Genomic DNA, 27,196 nt, shown 5'->3' with positions numbered 1-27,196 from the left:
GGGCGACTATGTATAGTTTTGCAAAAAAAGAACATTTAAAAAATCTGCAAAATCAACTTAAGTTTGATATTAAATTCTGTGAGCTTTGAATTAATTGTTTCTATTACATTTATTTCAGGAATAAATTCCCCCTGAGGGAGCAAATTAATTAATGTGAAAGCTGGTGTTTATTTACGGTGTCCAATATAAGCCGGCATGAAGGGTAAGAATGAGGTAGAACCACCTTATCATATTCTTTAGTATCGAGTATCTGTTCATATATTGTTCGAACTAAGTGACAATAACATGCTCAAATATCTTTTTCCATTTATTCAAATAAGTCTGGAAAATAACTACTTTCTAAAATACGCCTTGGTCCCCAGTGTTAAAGTATCACTGAAGCAGGTGCTGCTGACGGTAGCTCTGTTTATGATTAAGAACCCAGCAGTTTTCACGTGCAAACACAAAGCTGATGCCAAAAGCTCATAAAGCAAAAGCCATATGGTAATAGTTTCCATTGTCAAACAGGTCTTAAAACTTCAAGACCGGCACTGGCTTCCTTTGATAAATTAACGTCAAATCTTTGAGAAATGTGACAGTTTTGAAGTCAGTGAATTCTGTGTGCACTTCCATTCACTTGGTGACGACCACAGACTGTACGAGTCTATGACCTGGAGTGTGATGAAACAGTTTGGTTTTATGTTGGCTTTTGTGTCGGTTTGATGGTATTGGAGAAGCAGCATGATCTCATTCTGTGTGTTTCTGTGCGTAGGCGTATGTGTGTGTGTGTGTGTTTTATGTCTCAAATTACCGCTGTGTTTGTGCAGCCTGAGCTGGAAGGGTTCTGTATAGCTGGGGGATCTTGCGGTTGATGAGAGGACCCAGCGCTTCTTTCAGTTTATTGTAGTTCCTCTCCATCTCTCTGTGGTACTCCTTCTGATCTGAGCCTATCAGGGCTTTATTCTTCCTCAGGGCGTCCTCACACCTGCATGAAAGAGAGCAGAGAGGAAGACAGGGAGTTGACGGCTGTTTTTATTAGTTGCACAATAGTCTGTGTCTGGGGCCGGGGAGTGTGTCATCACCTCTTAGTGAAGTCTTTAAAGCAGAGGCGCAGTTTGTTGTGATGGCGAAACAGTTTTGGGTCATCCGGAATGTCTGAGAGAAAGACCTGCGCCACCTCGAGGGGGCCCTTTGAGGGGGGAGAGAGACAGTTACATATCTGCTGAGGAATGTCTGTCATTACGTAACCCAGACTTCCAAACCCATTTGGATCATGGGATTAATATTCCAGAGGGGTATGATTTCAAATGCATTATGGTTATAACATCATCAGCTCAAAAGTATCTTAACCTGGTTGACAGTGGTGCCCACACTGCCCTGCAGCACCATCTGCAGCATCTTAGCATCTGCTGGGTCTTGGTTTGTGGCAAACGCGAGCTCCTGAGTCTTTTTCTGCATGTCTTCAATGGCCACCTCCATGGGTACAAGAATAATCTGGAAAAAAATAGACAAAAACAACAGAAATAGATGACTTTTTTTTCTCTCTCCCATGGACTTAATTCATATAAGAACATGCTCCAGAAGAGACACCCACCTCCTCCTTGTGAATGACATTGATGCGTGTCTTGATGTATGGGAAGGCATGAGATGTGGTGAGGATGGTTTTGCGTTTGTACTGCTCGTTCAGGTCGCCGTGGGCTCGGCCGTCCAGAGTGAAAGGAGTACAGTACATGAAGGTGCGCAGGTTGTAGTTCTTGTCAAAGTAAGTAATTCTTTCCTTTAGCTCGTATGTGTCGAAGAATGGTTCCACATAGGTGATCTGGAGGTAGGCCTGGGAAAAAAAGCAGTTATCAGTAGGCTACTATAATTACTTTTTCAAAATGTGTACTAATATATTATTAGCCTCATGCTGTATATCCATATAATGTTACCTTGTTTGGATCCAGTTTGTTTTTGTCCACTGTGTTGGAGTCCTTGATAATTTCAACCACATCGTCCCCAAACCTCTCGGAGTAGAACTCCTGTGCACAAAAGAGATTCATCTTTAGAAATATGTCGCTCATAAATCACAGATGACACCTTTATTATCGTTGTGACTAGTTGCTAACATGCCTCCAGTCGGTGGGAGATCTCAGCTAATTTGGTGATTGATGGCTCCTTGTAGACAAATTCTTGTTCATCTAGGTCTCCAAAGTGGCAGCCATAGAAACCCACTCGGAAGTATGTCCCAAACATTCTCTAAATGCTACAGACGGGAAGAAAAAAAAATGACATGATTTAAGAGTGCAGATGTTGAGTGAATTCAAATCAGATGCCTTGTAGGTTATGTAATCAATATCTAACATAGATACTTTTCTAGCAGCCTGGAATGCTTGGGTTTATGGTTTTATTATGTACATTTCTTCCAGATTTAACAATGTGTTGCAAAATCTAATGCGCAACATTTTTTTATCTTTTATTCTTAAAATAGGTACACATCGAGGGTAGACAGAGGAAAAGGCTGAAGTGACTGGTATTTTGGTATTGTAGAAATATGTCAGAACATTTGGCAATAGGCAATAGTAGAGCAACTGTTGCAGGACAAAGGTAAAATATATATTTTGGGCTGGAATGGAAACTGTTTTGTAACCTTACTATGTCAAAGTGTAAAAACGAGTTTTGTATCACTCACCAGTTAAATGTCATTCACACAGGAGGAGAGAAGAGAGCAAGCAATGGGGAAGAAAAAAACATTTTCAGTACAAAATGAAAACAATCCCTTAATCATTTTACTTAATACTATTAAGTCAACGTGACAAACATCTTACCTCCCATCCTGAACTCTGGAAAAGTTGAAAGGAAAAAAAAAAACATTTAAGAAGGAATCCAGGGAAAATATATTTTTAACAGCCCAGATACCAACTGGAGATTTCAGAATCAAACTGACAACTCACTTGGTTGTAGACTTTGTTGAAGGCGTCCTGAAGCTTCCCGTGGACAGTAGCCAGTTTTTTAAAGTCTCTGTTGGCTTCATGGATGGGCAACAGAATCTTGTACACTTCATTTATGGCTTCGTACATGGCAGCCTGGAGTTACAATAGCACAATATAAAGCCAGTTTTACACATACCGCCCGATCACATAACACTCCCTTGACCATAACCTTGTGCTTTGTTAACATGCAGTCTGTCACCATGTGGTGGGAGAATGTGACTCGTACCATGTTAAATGAGGCAGCTGCTTGCTCCAGGAGGCCCACCAGGCCAGACTCGCTGAAGTACTTCCCAGCACAAATCCCCTCCTCCTCTGGAGACAGCACGTCATCGGACACCGCCGATTCCTCCAATACGTTGGATGAAATACTCTGAGGAAGAAACGATCATAAAATCTTAGTATTTGCTTGGATTAAAAGGTGCACTATGCGGTTTCAGGGGAGGAGGATTTGTTAACATTTACAGAGCCTGCAGTTTGCTTACAAAACACATTCAACTCTACATGTAATTCTTAGTATTGAATAATTATATCATCATACATAAAATAAATAAATATTTTGAGGCACCTGGAACCAAACACAAGACTAGAATATGTTTGTAAACAAAAACACTGCCCTTCTGCTGCAAATAACAACAGTATTAAGGTAGCTTTCTAACTGCAAACATTGTAACAGGGATTCAACTTTCCTGCGATGAAAGTTTGTTTATTCAATTATGAGAATGTACATTGGAAAATGTTAACTTATCTGACACAGCCAAAGTTACATAGTGCACCTTTAACAATCAAAGGGTAGAGTATTGGTGCTCCAGCTCTGGGACTACCTCTTTTTCTCACTCATACTTCTGCCCACACGTAATGTTTGTAAGTAAAATGAGTCACCAAATTATACTGCTGACCTGAAACGTGACACAACCGATAGGCAGGTAGCGGCAATCCTCCAGCATGTTGAGGTATTCCGCCACCAGCGCTGCACTGTGGACCAGACAGTGTGCAGCTTCAGCATGGTTCGCTCTCTCACTGTGTTTCCCTGCCATGTTCTGGAGCCACGTGAGACGCAGGTCAGGGGAGTTCTGGTAGCCCTTTGCAATCCTGAAAGAAAGACAAAATATCAGGTCCACCTGCGTCCATACTATTCATGTTTTATTATCGGCATGTAAACATTTGTCCAATGATTGTACTCCCTTGTTATTTTTTCAATTGGCCTGTTCTGTACACGTGACATCTATTGTATTTCTGTCCGTCCTGGGAAAGGGATCCCTTCCTCTGTCACTCTCCCTAAAGGTTTCTCAGCATTTTTTTCCACCGCTACATTTTTTTTTTGCTGGGAGTTTCTCCTCAGTAGAGCTAAGAGTATAAGGGTGTCATAGTGTTTGGACTTTAAAGCCCACTGAGGCAAATGGCTATTTGTGATATTGGGCTATATAAATAAATCTGATTTGATTTGAAGATTTTTATAAATGTATTTGGTTGTGACACTTCATTGTTATATGCAGGCTTTACAAACATGCATCACAGTACCTGTACATTAGATCAATGAGCATCTCTGGATCCTGCTGATGCTCTTTCATCTTAACCGTGTCGGTAAGAATCATGTGCAGGTTGAACACCAGATCCTGGACCTGCAGTTTTTTTTTCACACACACAGCACATTAGTAAAGTTTCATCCATTCTAGCAGCTCCAAATGGGATTATGAACAAAAGGCCGTTACAGACCTGCTCTGGGAAAGGCGTTTCGCGCAGCTCCAAGTCCTCCTCAGCATACGTCAGGATGGTCTTGAGCGAGTGACGGAGATGATCCTCATTGAAGTTTTGGGACATTCCCACCAGTGATGACAGGGACATGGTGACCTGCATCTTTACTCGTGCAAAGTTCTGGTCCAAGGTAAAAAAAATTAGGACAGACGATGTCATTCAATCCAATATTAATATATGGTCTTTACTTGCATGTTCCTGGTTGTAGCAAGAACATGACAATAGGAAAGCTCTACAATGCAAAGACAGTGTGTGTGTAGACCTACATTTCCAATCTCAAAGTTCTGCCTCATGAGTAGGTAAAGAGAGGCAGAGGCGTGACTTCTGACAGAGCCAACACTGCTGCTGCAGTGACGCAGGAGACGCAGGCACAGGTCCGCACACAGCTCCGTGTCCTCTTCAAATAGCATCTCTGGGAACTACATACACAAACACACTCTCTCACTTTGTATACTCCTTACACAAATACATTCTGTACGAGTTGTTGCTTTAGAGTTCTTTGAACAACAATAACACACGGAGTCTAGAGGAAGTAAATACACATGAAATCATTTTATTATTTGTTTTTCCCGGAAATCTTGGTTTGAAATTAGTCAGCAGGTTTGAGACAGGGATTACAAGTAGAGAAACAAATAATATGTATGTTCAGTTATTGTGACAATTAAAATAAGATTGCTCAGTGAAAGAAACATTTCACTACTGTACCTTGAATACCAGAGCCCTTTGTGTAGTGAAGCAGTGCTGCAGGAAGAGGGCGCTCTGGTTGCCAGCCATGCTGTGGAGGAGAACTCTCAGCACCCCACCCAGCACACTTTCCTTCAGCTCTGATGCCACCACAGTCTGACAGAGACACAACATAATACAACAGTCATTCTACAGAAAATGGACAGTACTGTGGGATAACAGCTGGAAAAAAGGGAATGACAATATGTTCATTCTTTTTCCATCACTTCACCTTTACTATTATCTCCAGTGTGTCCAGTACAATCAGAGACGCCTCAGTAGCTAAGTTGCCATCGACCATAGACTCCTGCTCCACCTCAGCTTTAGTCCTATAAGAGGCGTTATTTCACATTCATCAGTATCACATATACGCAGCATATTAAAACAAGATCCTTTAGATGATTATTTCTATAACATGTGCAAACATTTGCTAAGACTGCTTGTAGTTGGCAGTGATGTACTTAATGCAAAGAACGTACTTGTCGACTCTGTCAGTATTTTGTCTCCAGTGACTGACATTTTTCCTCCACCTGACGTTCTCCTGGCTGCCATAGGGACTCCTTTCTGGAAGAGTAAAACAGAATTGCAATTTACATGAACACAAACTTGGAAACACCCCAAACAAACACACGCTCATTACTCTCTATTGTTACTTACCTCTGCAGCGGCGCACCATCTCCTGACGAGCCCCAATGGTGCCCAGTATGGCCTCTTCTAGTTTGGCCTTCATGTCCAGAGACTTTTTAAATGTCAGGCTGTTGATCCTCTCCAGAGTTTTCTTCCCCTGAAACAACAACCATCAATCAGAGGACAGAGACAAAAATTATTAACTAAGGAGGCCCGGGAAAGCCAAGACAAACTCCAGCAGAAGTGAGAGGGACCCCCCTGTGAATTAACTTAAGATAGACAAAAAACACTCCTTTAAAAAAAAAATACAGGTAAAAGTAATAAAAGATATATATATATATATATATATATATATCAGTAACATTGAAATTAAAAATACAAACACTGTACTGTATAAGCACACAAAAAGCATAAACCACTAATAATAGACAGGTCAATTTCTATTAATAACTACTGGCATATGTCTGTGATAATGTACTGTAGCGCTCGCATGTCCACATCGAACCTAATTAATGTTATTTGGTTAATACCTCTATAGGGGGAATGAATTGCCTGGTTTGGTTATTGTACCTTGTATTCAAAGCAGGAGACACAGAGGTGCAGCAGATCCAGCAGGCGGTTGATTTGCAGTACAGACAGATCAGACACCCAGCGCTCCAGGAGGGCTGCGTCTGCATTCTTCAGCACCCACAGGAAGCACACCAGCAGTGTCCTGCTGCACTCTGCAGACAGAGAGCTGGACTGGCGCCCGGCCTGGTCAACACAAACACAAAAACTCAGTGCCAGTCTTTCCATATGCTACAGTTCAAAATGGCTGTTTACACAGTGTTATACAGAAGAAGGACAGGGAGCCACCTACAGGCTAAAAGGGAGCAGTTGTATTTCAGAAAAGAAGAACAAAATGGGAAGAATGTTGTGATGAGTGTTTGGGTGGAGTAGAGTAACAGAAAAGCCAGGGTGATGGTCTGACACAGTGAAGTAGCAGCCTCCCACACAGAGAGAGATGTGTGAGCTGTCAGTCTGTAGTCCCCTCTAGGGAACAGCCTGACCCCTGACGCTATCACTCACCGTGGTGGGCAGTGCGAACGGGTTGGCTTTGGCATGTGGTAAAGGGGAGCCGGCGATCGCCATGGCAACAGACTGACTGATAGTGTTGCCGCCGTCTGGGTCGGCATCGTCGGCGTGGGCTGAGGCATGGCGGACCCGCGCAGGCGAGGAGTCTACGGAGGAATAGGAAAAGCTCTTCAGGTGCAATATGACTGGGCAAGAAATGTGCAAATGAAATAAGTGTGCGTAGGAGGCAGAGAGCTATAACATCATCAGTGGGTGGCATATAGGTTGCTGCTGACCAGAGAAGTCGTAAAGCTGATGCAACGTCTCCATGACGATGGGGATGAGGGGCAGGTACAGCTGAGCAACGTGGGCTCTGACCTGCGGGTCAGTGTAACGAGGGTCTGCGTCGTGGCTGCACAGCAGGGAGTGGACAGCACAAATGGCCTTTTTATGAAGGAAGAACACCCTGTAGAAGGAGGAAAGCTTTCATTACACTCGTTGTGTTTCTTGCGCCGAATCTAATCAAACTCTGAAGTTCCCTGTGGCTGAACTGAAATGACAATCCTAAGTCTGAAATGTATTACCCTTCTCCTTCAGGATCAAGGATGAGAGAGAGCTCGGCGAGCACTAGGCCAGACAGGAAGTGCTGCTGGCGGAAAGGGACAGAGAGCTCAAACATGGTGGCCACACCCTGGTCTTGCACCATGCTGGAAAACGCTGAACTCTGTGGATACAACAGCAGGTAGGGAGTTGAAGATGAGATTGAAGGATAGAAGAGTACATTAGTATATTATAAGTATAGAATATATCCAGCAGTGATATTGTGCTCCCGTACCTGTGAGGTGGTGGAGGAGGTGGAGGGGGAGGGGGAGGCTGGGGGGCTGAGAGTGGAGCAGGGCAGGTTGAGGATGACGTAGTGCTCGTGGCTGCAGACGATACGAGTGAAGTCCATCCTCAGGGCATTCAGAGAGCTGGGGTTCTGCGCTGTGTGAAGCTTGTTGGCAATCTGTTGAACAGAGACAATAAGAGCTGTTTTAAAAATACGCGTGGGAGCAAGGGGGTTAAAAGTGTTTGATATTAAAGGAAAGGCTGGGGGCTTTAGGGCACCTGTTTGTAGTAGGAACGGATGAGGTTGAACACAAAGCCCCGGTCCATGAGAGACAGCAGGTCATTCAGGAAGAAAGCCAGACTGCTGTTTAACCTCTCCACAAGCTCCACATCCTGAGAGAGAGACAGAGAGAGAGAGAGACAGAGAGAGAGAGAGAGAGAGAGAGAGAGACAGAGACAGAGAGAGAGGTAGGAGAGGACAGGAGGGAATGACTTTTTCTGGTCACTGTACATTGGGTAACTCAAATCCACAATAGCAATCAAGATCAATCATTGGATAAGAGACGAACTTGCAACTTTCTATTAGACAAACACTTTAAATCTTCCATCATCTCTGGTCGTGTTTTATTAGTCAATACTTTCATACATCCATTGAAAATAAACAGACTTTCAGCAGTTAATGTTTTGAATTGCCTTTATGGTACCTTGTGGTATCTATTGCCAATGTCTGCACTGATGGCACACACGAGTGCAGCGATGTCGTCCACAAAGCGGTCTGGGAAACGCTGGCGCCGAGGAACGTCCAATTTGGAGGTGATGAATAAGTGATGGGCCATGCTTTTTGTCTAGAGGAGAGGGCAAGATAAATAATCCTGTCATGAAAATGTAGCCCTTGCCTGCCATAAATCATGGTTCCGACAGTAAGTATGTTTTAAAGCTTGTTTTGTAGTATTCCCCTTAGATTCTTATGATTTCAGATCCTCACAGTGGTGTAAAATGAATATAAATGTAAAAAGTAATACTTACCATAAGCTGGAAGAAAAACCAGGCCTGCTGCAGCGCCGCTTCCCTCACTGTGCTGGTGCTGACCACCCACTGCAATGCCAGCTCCTCATGGAGCAGCTACACATAAGCCAACAGAGTGTTCATTTTAACATCTGTTAAGTCTTTTTAATTTCCTTTTTATCTTTTATAACAGTCTATGGTTTCTACAAGACATGGTCCTAGGAGGTCCCACATTTTCAAAATTGATGAAAAGGTCATTCTGTATGTGCTGCCGTGTCTAAAGTTCCAGATTTTCCGCGCACAATCGAAGGGAGAAGGAATGTTTGGACGAGTGTTGTCACTAACTCTCTGTCTGTACTTCTCATAACTTCTGGATCACAATGTTGGATCAGAATACACAGAGATAGCTTTGCACAGGTAAGAACTGCCAATATAATGACTGACTTCATACAGTCAATAAATGTTTGGTTTTGAAACAAACTCCGGTCCAGAAGCGCCTGCTATTACATTTACGGCCACTAGAAACAACATAACTCAAAGTCGCAGATTACAGCTACTATAAAAACGTTTTAAGTCAAAATAAATGTAACACAGTGTTCAGTACCTTTGTCATATATTTAGTTCTATTTAGTGTTAGTGTCATTAAATACATTTTCACACCACCTTACAGACAGACACAATTGTTAAAATATCAAGAATGGTGACAAATGTTAATGATGCTGAAAGTTGATGATTGTTAGGACATCAAAATGTGTGAGTTATCAAGAAGTCTCTTGTTATTCTTTGTTCTGGTAGATCAGTTTTACCTTCTTGGTAATCTGCCTTGTGGGAACTGAAAACAAGGCCACGCTGTCCAGGTAGGCAGACATGCGATTGCCACTGCGGTCGTTTGCCTGACATGGAGTGACGGTGAGGTGAACACATAGAGATGAGGACAAAGTGATGTGAAAATGGGTGATTGGAAATCAATGGGGGGGGGGGGGGGGGGGGCAGAGAACTCTCTATGAAGAGTGCAAGGCAGGTAGGAAACCTGACCAGCACCAGGCAGAAACAGATACAGACAGACTGGTCTGTTATGCTGCAGTGAGGGGATGAAATGTGGAAGACAGACAAGGCATGCGCACGGATAGAAAATGCCAAAGATTAGTGTGAAGGTGACAGAAACACATACAACCCCTGAGATGTGAGGAAGAAAATGACCCGGGAGAGTTGAATCACAGATGGTTCAGGATGGATGAGGTGGGGAGGAGAAGGAGGAGGAGGAGGGATTTGGCACCTGCTTTAGCTCACAGCTGGAGTTGGGATTCCGGCGCAGCACAGATCTGGAGCCCCCGGGGGCATAAGCAGAATTTACCCAGGAGTGGGAGCGGTCAATGCCCTGCCATAAGCCACCAGAGACACACAACACATAGACAAACACACGTAGCGTGGCGAGAGGCAAGGGCACAGTAAGTAAAAGGGAAGGTAACCACAGCACAGCACAAGAGATTTTTTGAAGGATAACACTGGGAAAGTAAGGGACAAGGAGAGTAGAAAATGAAGCTTGAATCAGCAAAGAAAGCAAAACGGGAAACAAAACAAAGGAAGGGAGGTACTGTTTGAAACACAAGGGGAAAAGGCACAAAGCATAATTGTGCGTTGAAATAAGCAACATCGTTAACTGTTGACAGAGCTGAGAGTCCAGACACTATCATTACAACCAAAATGACTTGCTGTTTCTTTTTTATCTACTGGGGAATAAAAATGGAAAAATATGTGATACAACAAGATGGTGAGTCATTATTCAAGCACAGGACTTATAAAGCTTGACAAAATAAAATGATAAGAGGGAATTTGCAAATGAAATAAATGTGCAAATGAAACCAAAGAATGCTTAGGAAGACACATTATAACCAATACACTGGTGCAGATTTATCATCACAAACTGCATCATGTAGTAAAATCTAAAACTGAATAGAAAGAATTTTAATGCTTTTATGACTTAAAAAGTTAACTTAAATGTTTTTCCAGATCTTCAACTACACATCAACTACAGCAATAGGGGTACAGCTCTATTAGAAATAACACATTTCGAAAGACAAGCGCACCTTGCTTCCTACGATCCTCTGCACCTCTTCGTCAGGACAAACAGGTGTGCTGGCCAAATCCGGGTTGGAGTTGCTGATGCTCTTGGAGCGGGCCAGGTTCAGGCTGCTTGGCCGGCCAGTTGCTCTTGATACGGTGGCGTACTGCATAGGCATCTCGTAGGACTGTGTGCCACCTACACATTGAGAATGACAAATAGAGATGTTATATGGGAGATATTAACAGGTCAACAGCCATGTGGCCAATCATATGACCAGTGGACAGGCTTGGGTTTCTGTGAAAGGCTGTCTACTCTGCTTCTCACCTGTGGGGGGCGCTGAAGGCTCAGCGGTTGGCAGGCGGAAGCAGTAGTGGATAAAGGACGCCAGCAGGTTGTTGCGGCCGTGCTGGTCCTGGTTTCCCTCCAGGTTCTTGTGGATCTGGTTGACCAATAAAGACATCGCTTCAAAGGCAGTCCGGCCGAGGTTGACTGCAAATAAATACAAAAAGGATTCAAAGTGAGAGTAGCAGGAGGCAGACGTTTAAACTATAGATGGAAAAATATCCATATATAGTTGTAGACTGTCATTCAAAATCTAATTTGTACGAATTACTCTTCACAAATGAATCATTATGCATCCATGGCAATTTGAAAATAATAAAGATTTGAATGTACAGTAAGTAAAAAAAAAAAAAAAGTGTATTTCACAAATCATTATGAACCGGAATGATTACCCATTATCAAATGATCTACAATAGCATATATCAAGTATTACCAACTATCATGATAAGCATTGTGGCTTTGTTCTGATGAGTGCACTTCTAATATCCAGAAGTACACTGGATGTAAAACAGCAGCTGTCCTTGAAAACGCTCTCACCAATTTGGCCCGCAATGACCGGTGGGTAGACGATGAGCTGAATGAGCTTGTTGAGCAGCTGGTGCAGGAACCTGACGCAGGTATCCAGCAGTGCTCCCCTCAGTGCAGCCATGCAAGCCTTCAGCTCCCCCTCCATGTTGGCCTCGGTAATGATGACGTCCTTCAGGCGAAAGGGGAAGGAGTGCTCCTCCAGTACATACACCAAGGTGAAGAACTTATCCAGGTAGGGGTCCTGCAGTTACCGACAGCATGAGTATTAAGTATCACTGGAACACGGTGAATTTCAATTAGCTGCAATTTTGCAATAAAAGCTCCAATTATGGTTAAAAATCCAATTGACGTGTGGGACAAGACAATGGGGTCTCTGTGATTTTCTGAATATTAAGTGTTCTGGCATTTCACGCATACAGTGCTGATAGTAGATTACGCTTAGTCACGTCTAATGTTCAAGCTCATAACTTATAACTTTAAAAAAAAAATTAAGTGATGTGTATCCCTTATTAAAGGGTAACTGCACCCCCTGTTTGAGCATACTGCACGATTTTGAAAAATGCTTTCAGACCATGGATTCTGAATTCTGTTTTAGAACCATTGTTTTTAAACATTCCGACATCAGCCGGCCGACATTCAGGAGGGAGGGGGCCGCACGGTGTCTGTGAAGGAGGGGGCTAGCTGCTAGCTGTCACTCAGGAAGATCTGAATTACATGCCTTCCTTGAAAAATCGAGTGACACAAAGTCTAACGGCTCTGTCACTACACGATGTGAGCTCATATGCCACACAGATGGGTCGTCTGAGGTGGAGGACTTTTCTTATTTTAAATTGTTTGCGGGTGTCTCTATCGTAGTGTTAGGAGACAGAGTAGCGCAAGTGAGCTAGCGGCAGTGTGTGTGTGTGTGTGTGTGTGAGCGAGGAGAGCGAGCGGTAGCGTGTCAATAAAGTGAAGCAATGAACGAGTCCGAGTCCGGGTCTGTGTGTGTGTGCGCACAAGCGAGATCATGCAGACACACTGCCGATAGAAGTTAAGGGTGTTAACCCCCGAAGTAACATCCTTGGAGGGACAGTATAACAGTAGTAGCTCATGGACCAGCCATGGACCTGTAAAGAGCGTGACCGGCTTTGCGGCGACGTGATGACGTACATGGGGTCAAAAAAGTCATGTACGTCATTTTTCGAACCCGAAGGAAAAAGTTATTTTCAAATCTTAGTAAAGTTCTAAAATAATTTACAAAACAAAACATTTCTTAAATTGCCGATATTTAACATATTGCAATTTTTTTCAATATTAACACCAGCATATATGTGTTCCTAAACAACATAGTGATTTAATTCAGCTTCTATCTCAAAAAACAAGTAAAAGGGTTCAGTTACACTTTAACACTATGTATTATTTTTCTTTATTTTTTTCCCCCTTTTTTATACTTATCTATAGATTATTCAACATTGAAGCCTCTTGGTGTATGTTTGATTTTTCTTATGACATGTATTGTGTGTGTAAGACAATCTGCTCATTACCAATTGCCCGTAGTGGGATTAATAAAGTTGTTGAATTTAATTGAGTACACAGTAAAGATGTAGTTGAAATAACTGTTGGTATCTCAAATGTCTTAAAAATGCTCCAGTTGTATCATTTAATTTTCACAGAACATTTCAATAGATGAAAACACTAGATGCAGAACAACCCTCAATAACACTATTATAATGTATGTATAAAAGGCTTTTGAAAAGCGGGAGGAAAAGGCACCCGGTTGTTTACCTGAGTGTGAACCGAGGAAGCCGCCGTCACCTCGACATTGAACACTCCTTTGTGGTTATCCACCCACTTCATGCCTGGGAGCTGAACCTGCGCGAGTGACATTCAATTCATTTAACACTCAAGTCACATCACAAAGGAGTAGGTCGTGGAAGGAAAACTGATATTCCCACAATCTCTTTAAAAACACACTTACGTCAGGAGTCAGTACAGAGTAGCTAGCTGGAGGCTTCTCCACTGACACGGGCAAACTGAAGGAGCCGGTACGTAGTCGGCCATGTTGCATCAGAGGGATCCACTGCAGGCGGAAAAGACGAGACACACAATCTCTCACACCGATGGCGAGACAACAGAAGAAACTTTCAAAGAAGAACGTGTGGGGGTGGAGGGTATCAAATGTGGGCCAGCTGAAGTAGTGTACTCACAGTGTAGCCCACAGGCGTCTCCAGCGGAGTGTTCTGTTTGGGCTGACAGCTGATGTGGTAGAAGGTGAACAGCAGATGGTGGTTGTCTGTCAGGTTGGCGGGAATCTTCATCTTCATCTCCTCATAGAACTCAGGAGACCTTTTGAGCGAGAGTTAAACACAATGTTTAGGGAGGACACAGCCAAAGAAAAAAACAGGGTCATCAGGTGAAAGAGCCTTACTTGTTATGGTAGATGATAGGACTGTACGCTTCTTTCATGAACTCAGAACAACTGGACTTCCCGAAGATGACCTGGTGAAAAAGCAGTGTAAAAAAATGTAGTTGTTCCAAGACCAACAGTAGAAACTCTTTTAACAAAAGGCCCACAAAAATGTTAAAATGACATCCTAACCGACCTTCACCTTCATTGTAACAGAAACCAGGAATATGGAAATAATCATATTTTTTCTTGTTTTAAATAGGTTTATTCGCTTTATAACTTGTGTAGGGCAAACCATTTATACATTACAATTATAGAAAAAAAGTACCAAATTAAGAAAAGCAAAAACTGGGGTAATATTTGTTTTGGCTTCAGGTGTGGTTTTTTTTGGGGGGGGGGAGTTTTACTGACTAGGTTTGGCTATTACAAGGGTTTTTATTCATGTTTGTTTTGGAAGCTTTGTTTGTTCAGATGTTTTTCCAGTTTTATACTCATATCTGTCAAAGTGTTATGGCATTAGTTCATCTTAAACGTTTAACAGACCGACTTTTAGTGTCAAGCTCTGCATAAACATCATTCTGTCATACATCCCGGAGAACTAACAATAGGCAGAGAAACCATTTGTGAGAGGAGGGGACTTTGAAGGAATTTAGCAAGCATTTATATTATATACTGTATAATTAATAATTAATTAATAGGTATATTTGGCTTGTTTGCATTGGTCAAATTATAAAAATGTTCGTGGGAGATAAGTATTAACTATTTCATACATGTAGACTTTAGACTTTATTGTCCCCTAGGGGAAATTCTTTTCCACTCCACAGTACATGTATGGACTTAAAAGTTAGTTGTGAAAAGACTGAAATACAAATACCCAAGCAGTAATTAACACTGTTTTTGCAATAGTGAATGTTTTGAATAAATAAGCATGTGGACAAGTTTCTATGGAGGTTTTGATACACCATCTGTCCTGACTTGCAACCACACCACGGCCGTGTAATCAATTGCAAAGCAAACTACAAATTTTCCTTTCACTCACACAGGGGTGCGTGTTCAAAAGCCAAAAGTTACAAATCTTAGGTGGAGCATTTCCTTAAATAAGGCAAATTGTGCATCAAACAATTGATATTCAGTAACCTAATATTTGCTGTAGCTTTTCTTCCCTTTGGGCTCAAAAAATATTCCCCTTTGAAGATGTTCATCATATTGTATGTCACTGCCTTAAGCTGTTCTTTGTGACTTGAATGACATTTTCCTGAGAGCATCGCAGTCACCTCTCTTAACTATCCTTGACCGTGACTCACCGGCAAAGCTTGACTGGGATCCTCTCCTGCCATGAACTGAACCTTCACAGCAATGTTCCTCACTGAGCCCTGACGACTGCTGAAGTTCAAACTTTGTGGGTAAATATAGAGCAAGTTCCTAAAGGCAAAGAGAGGGAAATGGGAGAGAAAGATGACACAGGTCAGGATAAATAAATAATAAAAAATATATGTTTTATGGTTAATTGTACTCAATTGACATTCAGAATCATAATATGAAAACTTTGTGGTGAGGCAGTATGACACCCTGGTTAAAGCTTATGTTGTCACCATTTGTCACCAGTATCACACAGCATTCTGTATAATTTATTACATATCAAACCATATACAGTGGCTTGCAACAGTATTCATACCATTTGAATATTTCCACATTGTGTCACGTTACAACCAAACATGTACATTTATGTGGCGCATAGCTGTCAAGTGTATTGAAATAATACATGGTTTCCATTTTTTTTATAAATAAAAAACTGAAAAGTGAAGGGTTCAAAAGACAACATGTGGAAAAGCTCAAGGGGTATGATTTTTTTTTGCAAACCACTGTCATATTCTGGTGCTGATGTAATAAAAAGATATAGAGTTGTATGTACATGTGCACGTGGGAAGAGTCTGACCCAATATTGGATTGCTTGGTGAGAGTCACCCCAACTCCAATCCAAGACAAACATTAGAGGTTACATGTGTTCAAGTTTGGAAACAGCTGATTTTATGCACCAGTCAGGAGGCAATGACGCAACACCAAATCACATATCATTAAAATAAAGTAACATTTAGTGCATAGATTATGAAACTGATCATATACTTCTGTATAAAACATAAGAGTGCTACATACATTTCTTATGTAAATAACGTGTGAGTGACCTAAATGACAAACTGAGTATCTGAGGGGTTAAACGTTGAGGAAAGTTCACTGAAACTAAGCCCACGTGCAAGACCCGATATTGAACTACCGCCAAGCTAATGTTTAACCATAGGATTGCCTCTACACCCGATAAAAGGGGCGCTGACCACCCTCCAAATTCATTGTCTACTGGGTTCCAACTGATGCTGCAACTTCTGCACAGCTGTTATAAGACAGATTCCTTTTTAGAGGATTCATTCCAGTTTTTATTTTATTTATATCAAACAAACTATCTCCTTAACAACCAAAATAGCTGGAGAAAGATATCACAAACGTTCAGACAACATAGATAATTTTGTGTGGAATAGATAATTTTATAGAAGTGAGTATGTTAGTGACTGGTACTATGAAGCTGATCTGGGGCCTGTGCCTGCTGTGTTTGGCCGGGGGTTTAAGAGAAGTGCACGGAGGTCCGATAAGGAAGACCGGAAAGATGAATGACAAGGCCGCCCCACTGGAAGATGTCAACGTGCTCATGTTTGGCGTCATACAGTTCAGTGAATCCATTAACTACGTTTATGAAACCACTGAGGCAAAGATGGCTAAAATCCAGCGGACTCTGAAGAGCCACGAGGAGACTCTTCAAACGCTGGGAAGGCAGACTGAGCAGGCTGCCGAGGTGAAGAAACAGATCAAAGAAGTGATACAGTTGCTACAGGTAAGAAAACACACAGAAATATGTAAACAACAAATTCCTCCGTGTGCTGTTGAATGGTTGTGTTATTACAAGAGGGATTATCCTTGAGAATTACAATCAGACAACAGATATAAAAGGCACAACATGCAAAAGAAGAGAAAGATAGAGGTTGTTAGGCGTCTACAGTCTACATCAGATTACACAGCTTTCAAAAGAACAGACATACACAAGTAGCTTTTGAAAATTCAAAAAATGTTAAACACAATAATGCCCATAATGTGATACATTAACCTTAATAATTAATTCTTCTTTTTTTGACATTTATTTAATTTTCCTGATGTATTTGGATGAATCTGTTTTTAGATCTGTGACAAGAGAGTGAGTGTGTGTCATTAGAAAGCTGCATGTCACACTGTGGGGCAGGCAGCTGCCAGCTGCACTGGGCTCGTTGTCAAAGGGCAGAGTATAATATGGACAGATGCTCTTTTGACAGGCCCAGATGGCAAAGCAAGACGCTCAGACCAAGACGACTAAAGATTGGCTGGCCAGCATGCAGCAAGAAGAGCTGGAGCTGAGAACAAAGGTGAAGAGGTTGGAGATGTATCTCAACAACTCCGCATCCACCAGCATCAAAGAACTGCAGGTAACAGAACAGTTGAAAACCTCTCTATGTCACACCATCCTGTCAACATTGGCTTTTGGTTGAGGCAAAGGCAGAGGGGAAAATTAAGACAGTATATATACATACCAGTCACTGATTTATTGACATGAAGTAAATAGGTTACTCACACTTTATTCCTGTTTTTAGGAGAGAGCGGCGGAGCACTCGTACGTGGTGAAAAGTTTACAGCTTTTTACCGAGTTCCAAAAGGAGAATATTGAGACTCAGAATGAGGAGCTCTCCAAACTGCAGAAGATGGTAGGTCACCATTTAAAAACACATCTGAGGCTCAGCACTACTCATGTTTTCATTTAATTACATTGACCATGTCCTTTCCTTCTTCCAGAGTGAAGATATGACATAGTCCTTCTAAGGTTTCCAGGTCTGTGCAGCTCTGAATGCAACAAGTCCGCCCAGATCCCAACTCTACAACTTCACTGCACTCCCTTTTAACACTGCTATGTATGCTATACATCTACTGTATGGCCAGTCCATATCTGTATTGGTACTCCTATTTACTTGTTATGGCTCTTATCTATTTCCCATGTAACATTTTTTTTGTATCAACTTTGTTTGTCTCAACTTTTTTGTACTAAGTATTTCTTTTTTTAAAGTTGTAATAATATATAGTGAGTTATATAAATTGTTGTTAAATTATCAAAGTTTAGACAATATCTTGAATTATTTGTAAGCACACATCGAGCTTGAGAAATGATAGCTATTTTTTGTATTTATGTATTTAAAATACATTATACGTTATAACAATAAAAATGTGTTTCAAATTTAAACTCAACCTGTTGTCTTCTTTGCTAATAAAAAACTACAAAGTGAGGTGAAGGCAGAAAAACTCTGCCTCTGTTAAAATCGATATGCTGCACATGCAATGAGGGGGTATATTTATATTTAAACAATAGGTCAACTTACTATGAGTCTACGGTCAGGTTGACACCTAATAGTCCACTTCTGTGGTGCGCACCAGTTGAGAGCAGATACATTGGCAAGGCAAAACTTAAACGGACTAAATATTGTAAACAAAAGTCACGTGCATTGAAATGCTGTCAGGCACAAAATGTAACTCAATCACAATTTCTACTATTGCTTCATCACAGAACATCGGCCGGTTATTTTCATGCTTAATGTGGAGCGCATATTGTAATAGCCAAAATCTAATAAATATAGTGCTACTTTCCATATGACAGCCCACGTTACAATAGCAGCAGACTGTAGCAGGTAGAGCATATGGGCGTATGCTCTGACAATGTGCGCTAAATAACTTAATAACACTTGCACCTAATTAAAAACATTATGCAGAAGGCTGCAGAAGATGCGCAAGTACTACGCTTCTTGTGATTAGTGCGGATGGGGTTCACACCAGCAATGATCCGCTCCAGAGTTCACTTGCAAGCGGCCCGAGAACATCTCTTTCAAGCAGAGCAGAGTCCGGTTGTTTAGTGTGCACTAGAGTCTTGGACTGCGTTCAAACCAACCCAAATGAACCGCACCTAGGGCTTAAACGCTTCAGGGTTTGTTTCAAACACATTAAACAAAGCTGGTGTGAACACGCCCTAATGTGTGTGTGTGTGTGTGTGTGTGTGTGTGTGTGTGTGTGTGTGTGTGTGTGTGTGTGTGTGTGTGTGTGCAACAGGCGTAGACTCACCTATAGGTGGTGTGTGGTGTGTATACATAGCGAGCAGGGAACTCCAGCACGTCTTTGGTTGGGCGAACGCGCGGGTCTGGGTAAGGCTTGACATGAAGCAGCTCTGGTGACAGACAGTAGTGAGGCGAGTCCGGAGCTGGAGAGATGTCGATCTTTAACTGGGCTGAGGGACGAAACCATGGACACACAACCAGACAGAAAGACTGTTAGTCACAAATCACAACATTTTACACATGAATTCAGACTCGGAAGAATTTCAGGTGAGTATCCTGACTATGTTGGAATAGTGTTTACCTGTGACAGGCCTCAGTCGTCGCAGAACAGAGGACGGTCTGCGCATATCTGCCAGAAACTTGTAGAGGTCCTCATCACTCAGTCTGTCCCCTTCCTTCATGAGTAGTAGCAGGTTAACCAAAAGAGCACATATTTTACAATAATCTCATAATAAAGTTATAGTTGTTAAAACCAAAATAAACTGAACAACATAAAAAATTAAATACTTTTATAGAAATATATGAGGTTGAAGCATTTGTGAAAATGTAGTTTTAGGGGAAACTGTAATAAAACTACAAAAAACAATGAAGGATTATAATGGAAAAACAAGTCAAATGTAAAAACTATTGCGAGATTTATTTTCTTTAAAAATAAATATTACTTTCTGATTACCAATTCTTCTCATTGATCTCATGACGGTGAGGTCTTACATTTTTGGTAAAGGCCAAAGTACTTTGAATGCATCTTAAATTGTGTAATTTCCTCTGTCTCTATCTGGACTTACTTACAATAATAAGCTTCACCAGTAAAATAATGAGTTATTTTGCAATTATTACATAACAGGATAACTATTAACAACATTAAAGCCTCTGGGGAAACCTGGTCTAAAATAGTAAAAATCAATATATGATATCAAAGTTGGGTGTCTCAATAAGCTTTAACAAAAATCTGTCTGGAAATGAATGTTCATAAATATCATAAAACTCAGTTTAAAAAAAAGTTTTTCTTCTGTCATGGATTTTTTATAGAAAGTTCGGACTTCGGACAGAGAACTTCCGTGATCAGTTCAAAATACCTATTGTGTAATAAGAACCAAAGCATAGCCTGCCTCATCGACACTGAATTTCTGTCAACTTGAATGACAATATCTTAAATTTGGATTGACAAAAATGCCTAACTCTTTTCAGATGCTTACTATTAGGCAACTCATTCCCCAAATGACCTAGTTAGAAGGATGTTTGTGGATCTGGGTTTAAAGGAGCTTTAACTACAACATGAGTCAAAAGCATTACCGGAAGACACAATGTCTGACCTGTTTGAAGAAGTTGGTGACAGTCAGTGTTGCTGGACGGAAAGTGGCAAAGTTACACATGTCATCTCCGACACTCATCCGCTCAAAGCCCTTCTTCTTTCTCTCGTTCCATGTCCCATGACCTTTTCGCTCTGGATTGAAGAAAAACCACATGATATCAGAGAGGCTTGTGCATGGATGTGTCCTTGTGTGCAATACTTTGGTCCGTGTAAGTTGTTGAATGTTCTGGGTTACATGCATGTGTTCCACTGTGTAGGATGAAGAATACGTTTGCAGTAAGTCAGCAGTACCAGAATCAGAGTCGGGGTCTGACCGATCCAGACCTCCCACACTGCTGACAATGTTGAGAAGGTGAATGGCCGTCCAGGCAAATGGCATTCGAAAACGCCCAAGACGATTACATGACTGCTCCGTCTGCAGGCGTAGCTTCTCCAGCTTCTCCTTGTGCTGCATTGACACAAAGAGTAAACAAGATATGACTTTTATCAAAAGATAAGGAGGGCTTGAAATATCAACAGAGATGACCTGCCAAAGGGGATAGCAAATATTGCAGATACCCAGGCAGAATTGATTTATGTGACTAGACAACATTGCAACAGTTTGAAAGCCATTTTTGGCTCCGTTACCTTGGAGGAATCTGATTCTTTCATGACTGTGTAGGGTTCACAGCATTCGCCAATGTCTCCTTGTTGAAGGACTTTTTCAAGCTGAAACACATGCACATGATTGACACATTAAAGCACGCCTCTTTTCACCACTATTAATATCTGAACTTGATTTCAGTTTGTATTTGAATAATATTTGAGTAGCACTTTAAATGCCCCCCCAAAAAAGGTAAACTTAAGTCTGAACCAATAAGAAATACTTATTGTATACCATTAACATTAAGGAAGCTTATTCTGTGCATCTGTAGGGGGTTATCTCAGTACCTTAATGACCAAGAAGATATCAGCGGAGGGGTAGGTGATGGAGAAAATGGCAGAACGGGCCAATGTGGAAATAGCTATGTGAGGTGTGTGGGCTTTAAGCAGCCCCTTCATCTGATCCGAGTTCAAGTCGAAGTAGAAATTCTCAGAGATCTGTCGGAGGGGAGATTTGAGATAAGCGGGAAACAGCAGAGGGAGGGGGAAGAAAGATGATAATGGAAATGCACGTCAAGGGATTATAATTCAGTTTTGACTCAGTGATCTCAACCGCAAGACCACTTAGACCTTTTTGAGAAAGGGGGAAATTCGATTAGTTAAGAATGAGCTCATCATTACGTAAGTGGTTCTACAGAGTAAAAGTCTTTGGGAGACTACTCACTGGACCAAAAAAATAAAAAATAAAGACGGAAAAAAACAATACCTTTTTCTTTTCCTTGACATCATACAGGGCAAGTGTTCCAAAAATGGGCTCAATTTCTATTTCAAACCTAGAAAATATAGATATGAAGAGCATCTTAGGTATCAATGAATCAGAGCGTGAAGACATACAGTAAATGTCAGTCGTGTACTATTCCAAATGTTACTCACTTTAGAGACAGACATTTGACCATGATCCTCTGGCCACAGTGTTCCTTGGGCACTTCGATGGCAGAGCATCTTTCTACTGCCTCATCCTGACACACACACACACACACACACACACACACACACAAGGATAACATTTACACAGATGTCATGGCAACGTGGCAGCAGAGGAAGCGACTGTGTGCACACACAGATATAAAGAAAGAAGGATGAGGGAGAAAAGGAGAAAAGATAGATGAAAGAAAAGCAAACAGCTCTGTGGAAGAGGCTGTGTTCGGAGACATTATGGACATTCCCTTCATGGGAACATTCAATAATGTTCCAGTGAGCTGAACAAATGGCAACTTAATTTACCAACCGACTGCTTTGCTGGTTCCAGTTTCAAGTAATGACCACTTAGATGAAATTAAAATCAATCTGTGTGGTCACAGCTCAAAACTCCTCTTCTTTTCATTTTCTGTTGATGACGTTAAGCGCTCTATAGATTGCTCTCTTTACTTTGTTCAGCTCAACTGTAGAAATCACAAAATCTCTTCGTTCAGTTCAAAGATTCGTATTCTCTTTGTGGTTGATACACTTTTTTCCTAAGCACGTCAGTATGCACGGCAGTAGGTGAATGTGTCACCGTTCAAAGGCACTTCTGCACGTAAAAAAGTATATGGCTGTGATGTCCTTTCGCCATTCCAAGCAAGCCTGTACAATAACTGTAAAGGTTAGTAGCTCTGCAGCCTGTTATTTACGACAGAGATATCAGATTATTCTTGTTTCTGTTGCTTTTCCTCATCTTTTAAAAAGCTGTTATCAAGGAACTTCTGATTCAGTCACTTCCCTTTTTTAAGATTTGCGGAGAGAGATTTGTTTGTACATGCACCGAGCACCTCTAGCTAAGCCATGGTGCTTATTGCTGTAAATGCAAACTGCTAAGTGGCTCATTAATCGGTTTTAAAGAAACCTTTGTTGCTTTTAAATGCATCATTTCCATTGTACCAGAAGAATTCCTTAGTAAAAACATACATGCCCATTGATTTTTATCATTAAATGCATATATTAAATCTCTACCGCCAGCAAATTGGTTAGTGATGAGGGTCAACCGTCGACAATAACCTCACTCATTAACTGCACGCCCTTTGCTGTGTGATTGTGTGGTGTCACAGCTCATTGTTGCCTAACTTAATATTATACTTCACAGAAAATCCCACTGACTATGGCCATGAGCCAAAATCCTTTCCTGAACTGAACAATACCTATCTTTCACATAGCTCCTTCAATACAAACCTCATCAGGGGGAGGGTAGAGGCCGAGCAGGTCACTGTGGCGCCCCTGTTGGCGTGCCTCAGTATTGCGGCAGTCCATGTCCTCTGGAGCTGTACGTTCCAGCACAGACGGCAGGATAGCGTCTGGGGAGGAGTTCTTCAGGTCAAAGATACTGGAGGCCCAGCTGCCCCGGGGAGTCTCATCAAGGCTCACTGACCGCCGCTTTGAGTCATCCTGAAGCAAGGCACAGTTAGGAGGAGAGAGGTGAGGAGATTGTGTGTGTTCTCTTTTTTTTCTCCCAGGTTTAAGTCAATACCTTTAAAGAACCATAAAGTGTGGATCCTATTACCCACGTAATATGAATCATATGGAAACTGTGTTATGGATAATGGACAAGGTGTATCCTTTTATCTATTACTCATTCCCCATAGGATTAACCCGCTGAGCAGAATTAAACTCATACTGCCTTCCCCCATTCTCACTCTGCCAACAGAAGTTTTAGGAACGTTAAAAAAACTTCTCAAATGTTGCTCCTGGCAACACTGTATGTACAGTAGATCAATAAAATGTGTAAATGAACCCGAATGGACTGCATGGTCACGCAGCTTTAAGATAACGTGTCCTTTGAACATCACCATTAGTTACCTGGTCATCCTGGCGCTCGGCAGCAGAAGCCTCATCCAGCTCAAAGGTCTGTTTGACCAGCCCTCGCTGCCTCTCCCGCTGTCGCTCAGAGTTGTGGGGTGTGTATGTGGTGCTGTAGCGCTGATATCTACAGGAATAAATTATTGTCCCAGTAATGGTGTTACTGTCAATCACCGCAGCAATATGCATGGGAAAGTGGTGCATGTTTTTGAACGGTACATGAAAAACATAATGTAGGTCAAACTGATTGATAACACCACTTACTTTCTTTGAATGACAAGCCAGTCATCTGTGTAGACTGCCAAGGCATCTCTCACTCTGGGATCCAGCGAGCTACATGAAAGAACACATTAATAATTGAGCAAAGTACGCTTTGAATATTCATGTTCATTCAGTGTCACAGACAGAGAAAGCCTTTGTTCCTATCTGTACTGATGTTTGTCCTCCATTACAGTAATATTGATCCCTCTGTGTGGCCATTAGCCGTTGGACTCACTCCTCCTCCTCAGGCAGTGGGGGCTCCAGTGTGATACACTCTTTGTCCAGGTGGAGGAGCTCCAGGTCGTCCTGGGGGAACTCCATTAGCTGTCTGAGGGGGCCCGGCTCCACCCCGGGAGCATGACTGCTCACATACTCCTCAAAGTCCACCGGCTCAACCACCTCTGTCAGGGGCAACTGGAAATCAACATTAGACTATTATGTACCAAGAACCATGGCATGGCCTTACTCTGCATTCACACCAAAAGCATCATGAGCGACACTGGCAGCCGGTCGCTATTCATTTTCAATGTACACTCGCAACCAAGAGCGACGGCGAGCACAAATTTGCAGCGATCTGAGCGCCCATTAAGCGTCAAACTAAAGTTGGGCAGAGCAGAACTTTATCCAAATGAGGAGCAACAACGCCGAAGCAGAATTAAAGGGATTGAATATGCCTATGCACAATTAATACACTAATAAACAGTGGGAACTTGAAAAGGTTTACAACTAGGTGTATTTTATCATACTTGTATCTGCAAAGCTCTATAACAAATGCTTTTGGTGTGAACCAAGACAGGGTTAATGAGACATTCTAATCTGATCAGCAGGATCAGAAGGATTTACAAGGTACTGGAGAGAGTGGCTTTTACATATGATACAAAAAAACACAGGATAATGTGTTGAAGTGTGGAAATAAAACAGGGTAGCTAATGTAAAAACAATATTCATATTTGCGAAAATCAAAATGCGTCACAGAAAGTAACGTGTTAATGTAAAGTAAAGAAGTGTACAGGCTTAAGTTGGGATTTGTATAGGGGGTTAAGCTGGTAACATCTCACTTTCTGCCACAGCTGCTACTGCTGGTATATATGTACTTACTTACTGTACGTAGAACCACTAGGGGTTTAACACAATTATATGTTTATAACATCGTCTCAGAAATATTAACATAAACCAGATTTTCTCTTATGCATATCTGGACTGCACTGGGTCTCAATTCAACAACCTATGTCTGTGTGGTTTGTTGAGTTAACCCAGTCCAAAAAATATTCACATGTCTGCTGGACTAATATAAAAAACTCCACCGTCATCACTGTAAAGTGACAACAGACATTTTCCTAAACACATCACTTTAAATAACTACTCCTCATTCTATTTTGGGTGATCATCCATGCAGGAACCTTGCCTGGCTGTCAAACACTCCAGGTGAGTAAGAGCAGGTATATCATGTTACAAAGCCAACTCCTTTCACGACTGCCATCACCAATGATTGAAAACTACACTCATCTGCATTCCTTTCATCTCACACGAAAACGTAATTCACAAAGTCACACCCATCCACTTTTGAATTCCCTAATTGGAGCTTAGAACCTGCTAGCTTGAAACCCCAGCAGGTTAACCACAGGGTGACTCACAGGTTGATGTGCGCCTCCTCGTTTCTTGGTGAGCTGAGGGGAGCCATAGTCTCTGGACACTTGTTTTCTGACCTCAGCAGCTATCGTCCTGCGCAAGAGAGGGATACAAAAGATTTACTCACAAGTCATTCACAGAACAAAAGCAGACATTTTACAGAGATGAAAACTAGCTGTAAAAATACTGTTAAGACTAATAAAATACAAGGGGATTGGTTTGGGTAGAAGCATTACTCTCATATTACCATGCCTATGTGTTCATTCATACTCAAATGACATCAAGTTCCCAGAAGTTTAAAAAAAAAAAAAAAAGAAAACGCCACAGACACAAGGCCATACTATAGAAATCTGCATGAACAAATAATTCACTGAAACTTATTCAAAGCTGTCATATTCTGTTTTAAAACTCAATTAGGGAAGTGCCAAGTCCATCTGCACTTGCATTGCTCAGGATGAACGTTTTGTTGACATGTCCTATACGATCTGCAAAGCTCTCCTCCTTTCAGTGAGTTTTCATCTTGTGGTAGTTATAGTGATGCTGAGGCCAGCAGCTGTTTTGAATAGTGACTCTCACAGAGATGGTGGCAAACAGGCTCCAGGGAGCAGGCACGGAGCCAGAGCTATGTCCCCGGCCTTTATGGTCTAACGGCAAATGGGAGGCTTAAAAGAGAGACAAAGCAAAAAGAAAAAAAAAGTTCCTCTCACAGAGACAGCAAGCAGCTGCTCCTCTAGAACCACAAAATGTCTGTTTCCCTCATATACACAGCTGCAAAGGCTTCAACATGTCCCAGACAATAGTTCTCATGATTACATAGTTAGGGTTCATGTATTCATTATACCAAAGCAGAGAAGACAACCTATGACCTCTTCTGCTGTCTCCAAGATGTAGCCAGACTCTTTCACTTCCTGCTGACGACGTAGCCTTCTTTCAAATCTGTCTTTTTTTCCCGCATGTTTAAATGTTACGCTTTTACGATGTGGAAACAAACGCAGCTCTGTACACCTCAATTTAAAACAGGAAAAAGGAAAGCTATCGACTGCAAGGGCAACAGCCAGAACACGCCTTCCCACCCTTTCCTGCATCCGGCACTAAACAATGGTCTAGGCCCCACTAAGGAGAGGACAGACAAGACTTGGGGAATGCAATGGG

General features: G+C 41.8%; 2 protein-coding genes across 2 annotated transcripts in view; one reads left to right on the top strand and one right to left on the bottom strand.

Annotated features, from left to right (window-relative positions):
* The window catches only part of dock6 (dedicator of cytokinesis 6), a 29,767-nt gene that overhangs the window by 1,408 nt on the left and 1,163 nt on the right, over nt 1-27,196 (bottom strand). The window contains exons 2-48 of the mRNA XM_080044264.1: nt 26,050-26,137; nt 24,651-24,829; nt 24,419-24,487; nt 24,155-24,281; nt 23,531-23,743; nt 22,259-22,344; nt 22,092-22,158; nt 21,674-21,823; nt 21,371-21,451; nt 21,035-21,191; nt 20,745-20,875; nt 19,733-19,826; nt 19,439-19,601; nt 15,565-15,682; nt 14,282-14,352; nt 14,061-14,199; nt 13,832-13,933; nt 13,639-13,725; nt 11,884-12,115; nt 11,329-11,493; nt 11,027-11,199; nt 9,746-9,832; nt 8,961-9,056; nt 8,639-8,779; nt 8,214-8,327; nt 7,942-8,112; nt 7,691-7,830; nt 7,403-7,572; nt 7,122-7,273; nt 6,624-6,806; nt 6,084-6,210; nt 5,906-5,990; nt 5,659-5,755; nt 5,409-5,543; nt 4,970-5,122; nt 4,665-4,823; nt 4,470-4,570; nt 3,848-4,040; nt 3,178-3,321; nt 2,913-3,044; nt 2,787-2,801; nt 2,092-2,217; nt 1,911-2,000; nt 1,574-1,810; nt 1,330-1,473; nt 1,062-1,168; nt 791-964 (exon numbers count right to left, since the gene is read on the bottom strand). Coding sequence (XP_079900390.1) covers nt 791-964; nt 1,062-1,168; nt 1,330-1,473; nt 1,574-1,810; nt 1,911-2,000; nt 2,092-2,217; nt 2,787-2,801; nt 2,913-3,044; nt 3,178-3,321; nt 3,848-4,040; nt 4,470-4,570; nt 4,665-4,823; nt 4,970-5,122; nt 5,409-5,543; nt 5,659-5,755; nt 5,906-5,990; nt 6,084-6,210; nt 6,624-6,806; nt 7,122-7,273; nt 7,403-7,572; nt 7,691-7,830; nt 7,942-8,112; nt 8,214-8,327; nt 8,639-8,779; nt 8,961-9,056; nt 9,746-9,832; nt 11,027-11,199; nt 11,329-11,493; nt 11,884-12,115; nt 13,639-13,725; nt 13,832-13,933; nt 14,061-14,199; nt 14,282-14,352; nt 15,565-15,682; nt 19,439-19,601; nt 19,733-19,826; nt 20,745-20,875; nt 21,035-21,191; nt 21,371-21,451; nt 21,674-21,823; nt 22,092-22,158; nt 22,259-22,344; nt 23,531-23,743; nt 24,155-24,281; nt 24,419-24,487; nt 24,651-24,829; nt 26,050-26,137 — 6,165 coding nt within the window. The remainder of the gene's footprint in view (nt 1-790; nt 965-1,061; nt 1,169-1,329; nt 1,474-1,573; nt 1,811-1,910; nt 2,001-2,091; nt 2,218-2,786; nt 2,802-2,912; nt 3,045-3,177; nt 3,322-3,847; nt 4,041-4,469; nt 4,571-4,664; nt 4,824-4,969; nt 5,123-5,408; nt 5,544-5,658; nt 5,756-5,905; nt 5,991-6,083; nt 6,211-6,623; nt 6,807-7,121; nt 7,274-7,402; nt 7,573-7,690; nt 7,831-7,941; nt 8,113-8,213; nt 8,328-8,638; nt 8,780-8,960; nt 9,057-9,745; nt 9,833-11,026; nt 11,200-11,328; nt 11,494-11,883; nt 12,116-13,638; nt 13,726-13,831; nt 13,934-14,060; nt 14,200-14,281; nt 14,353-15,564; nt 15,683-19,438; nt 19,602-19,732; nt 19,827-20,744; nt 20,876-21,034; nt 21,192-21,370; nt 21,452-21,673; nt 21,824-22,091; nt 22,159-22,258; nt 22,345-23,530; nt 23,744-24,154; nt 24,282-24,418; nt 24,488-24,650; nt 24,830-26,049; nt 26,138-27,196) is intronic.
* Nucleotides 16,830-18,145, top strand: angptl8 (angiopoietin like 8; the record flags this gene model as incomplete). The annotated part of the gene is made up of 4 exons (XM_080043942.1): nt 16,830-17,141; nt 17,614-17,763; nt 17,929-18,039; nt 18,128-18,145. The coding sequence occupies 4 exons, from the start codon at nt 16,830-16,832 to the stop codon at nt 18,143-18,145; spliced, it is 591 nt and encodes a 196-aa protein (XP_079900068.1).

This window comes from Ammodytes marinus (assembly GCF_949987685.1).
Source record: "Ammodytes marinus genome assembly, chromosome: 16".
Lineage (NCBI taxonomy): Eukaryota > Metazoa > Chordata > Actinopteri > Uranoscopiformes > Ammodytidae > Ammodytes > Ammodytes marinus.
This window is presented reverse-complemented; position numbering and strand designations above follow the sequence as displayed.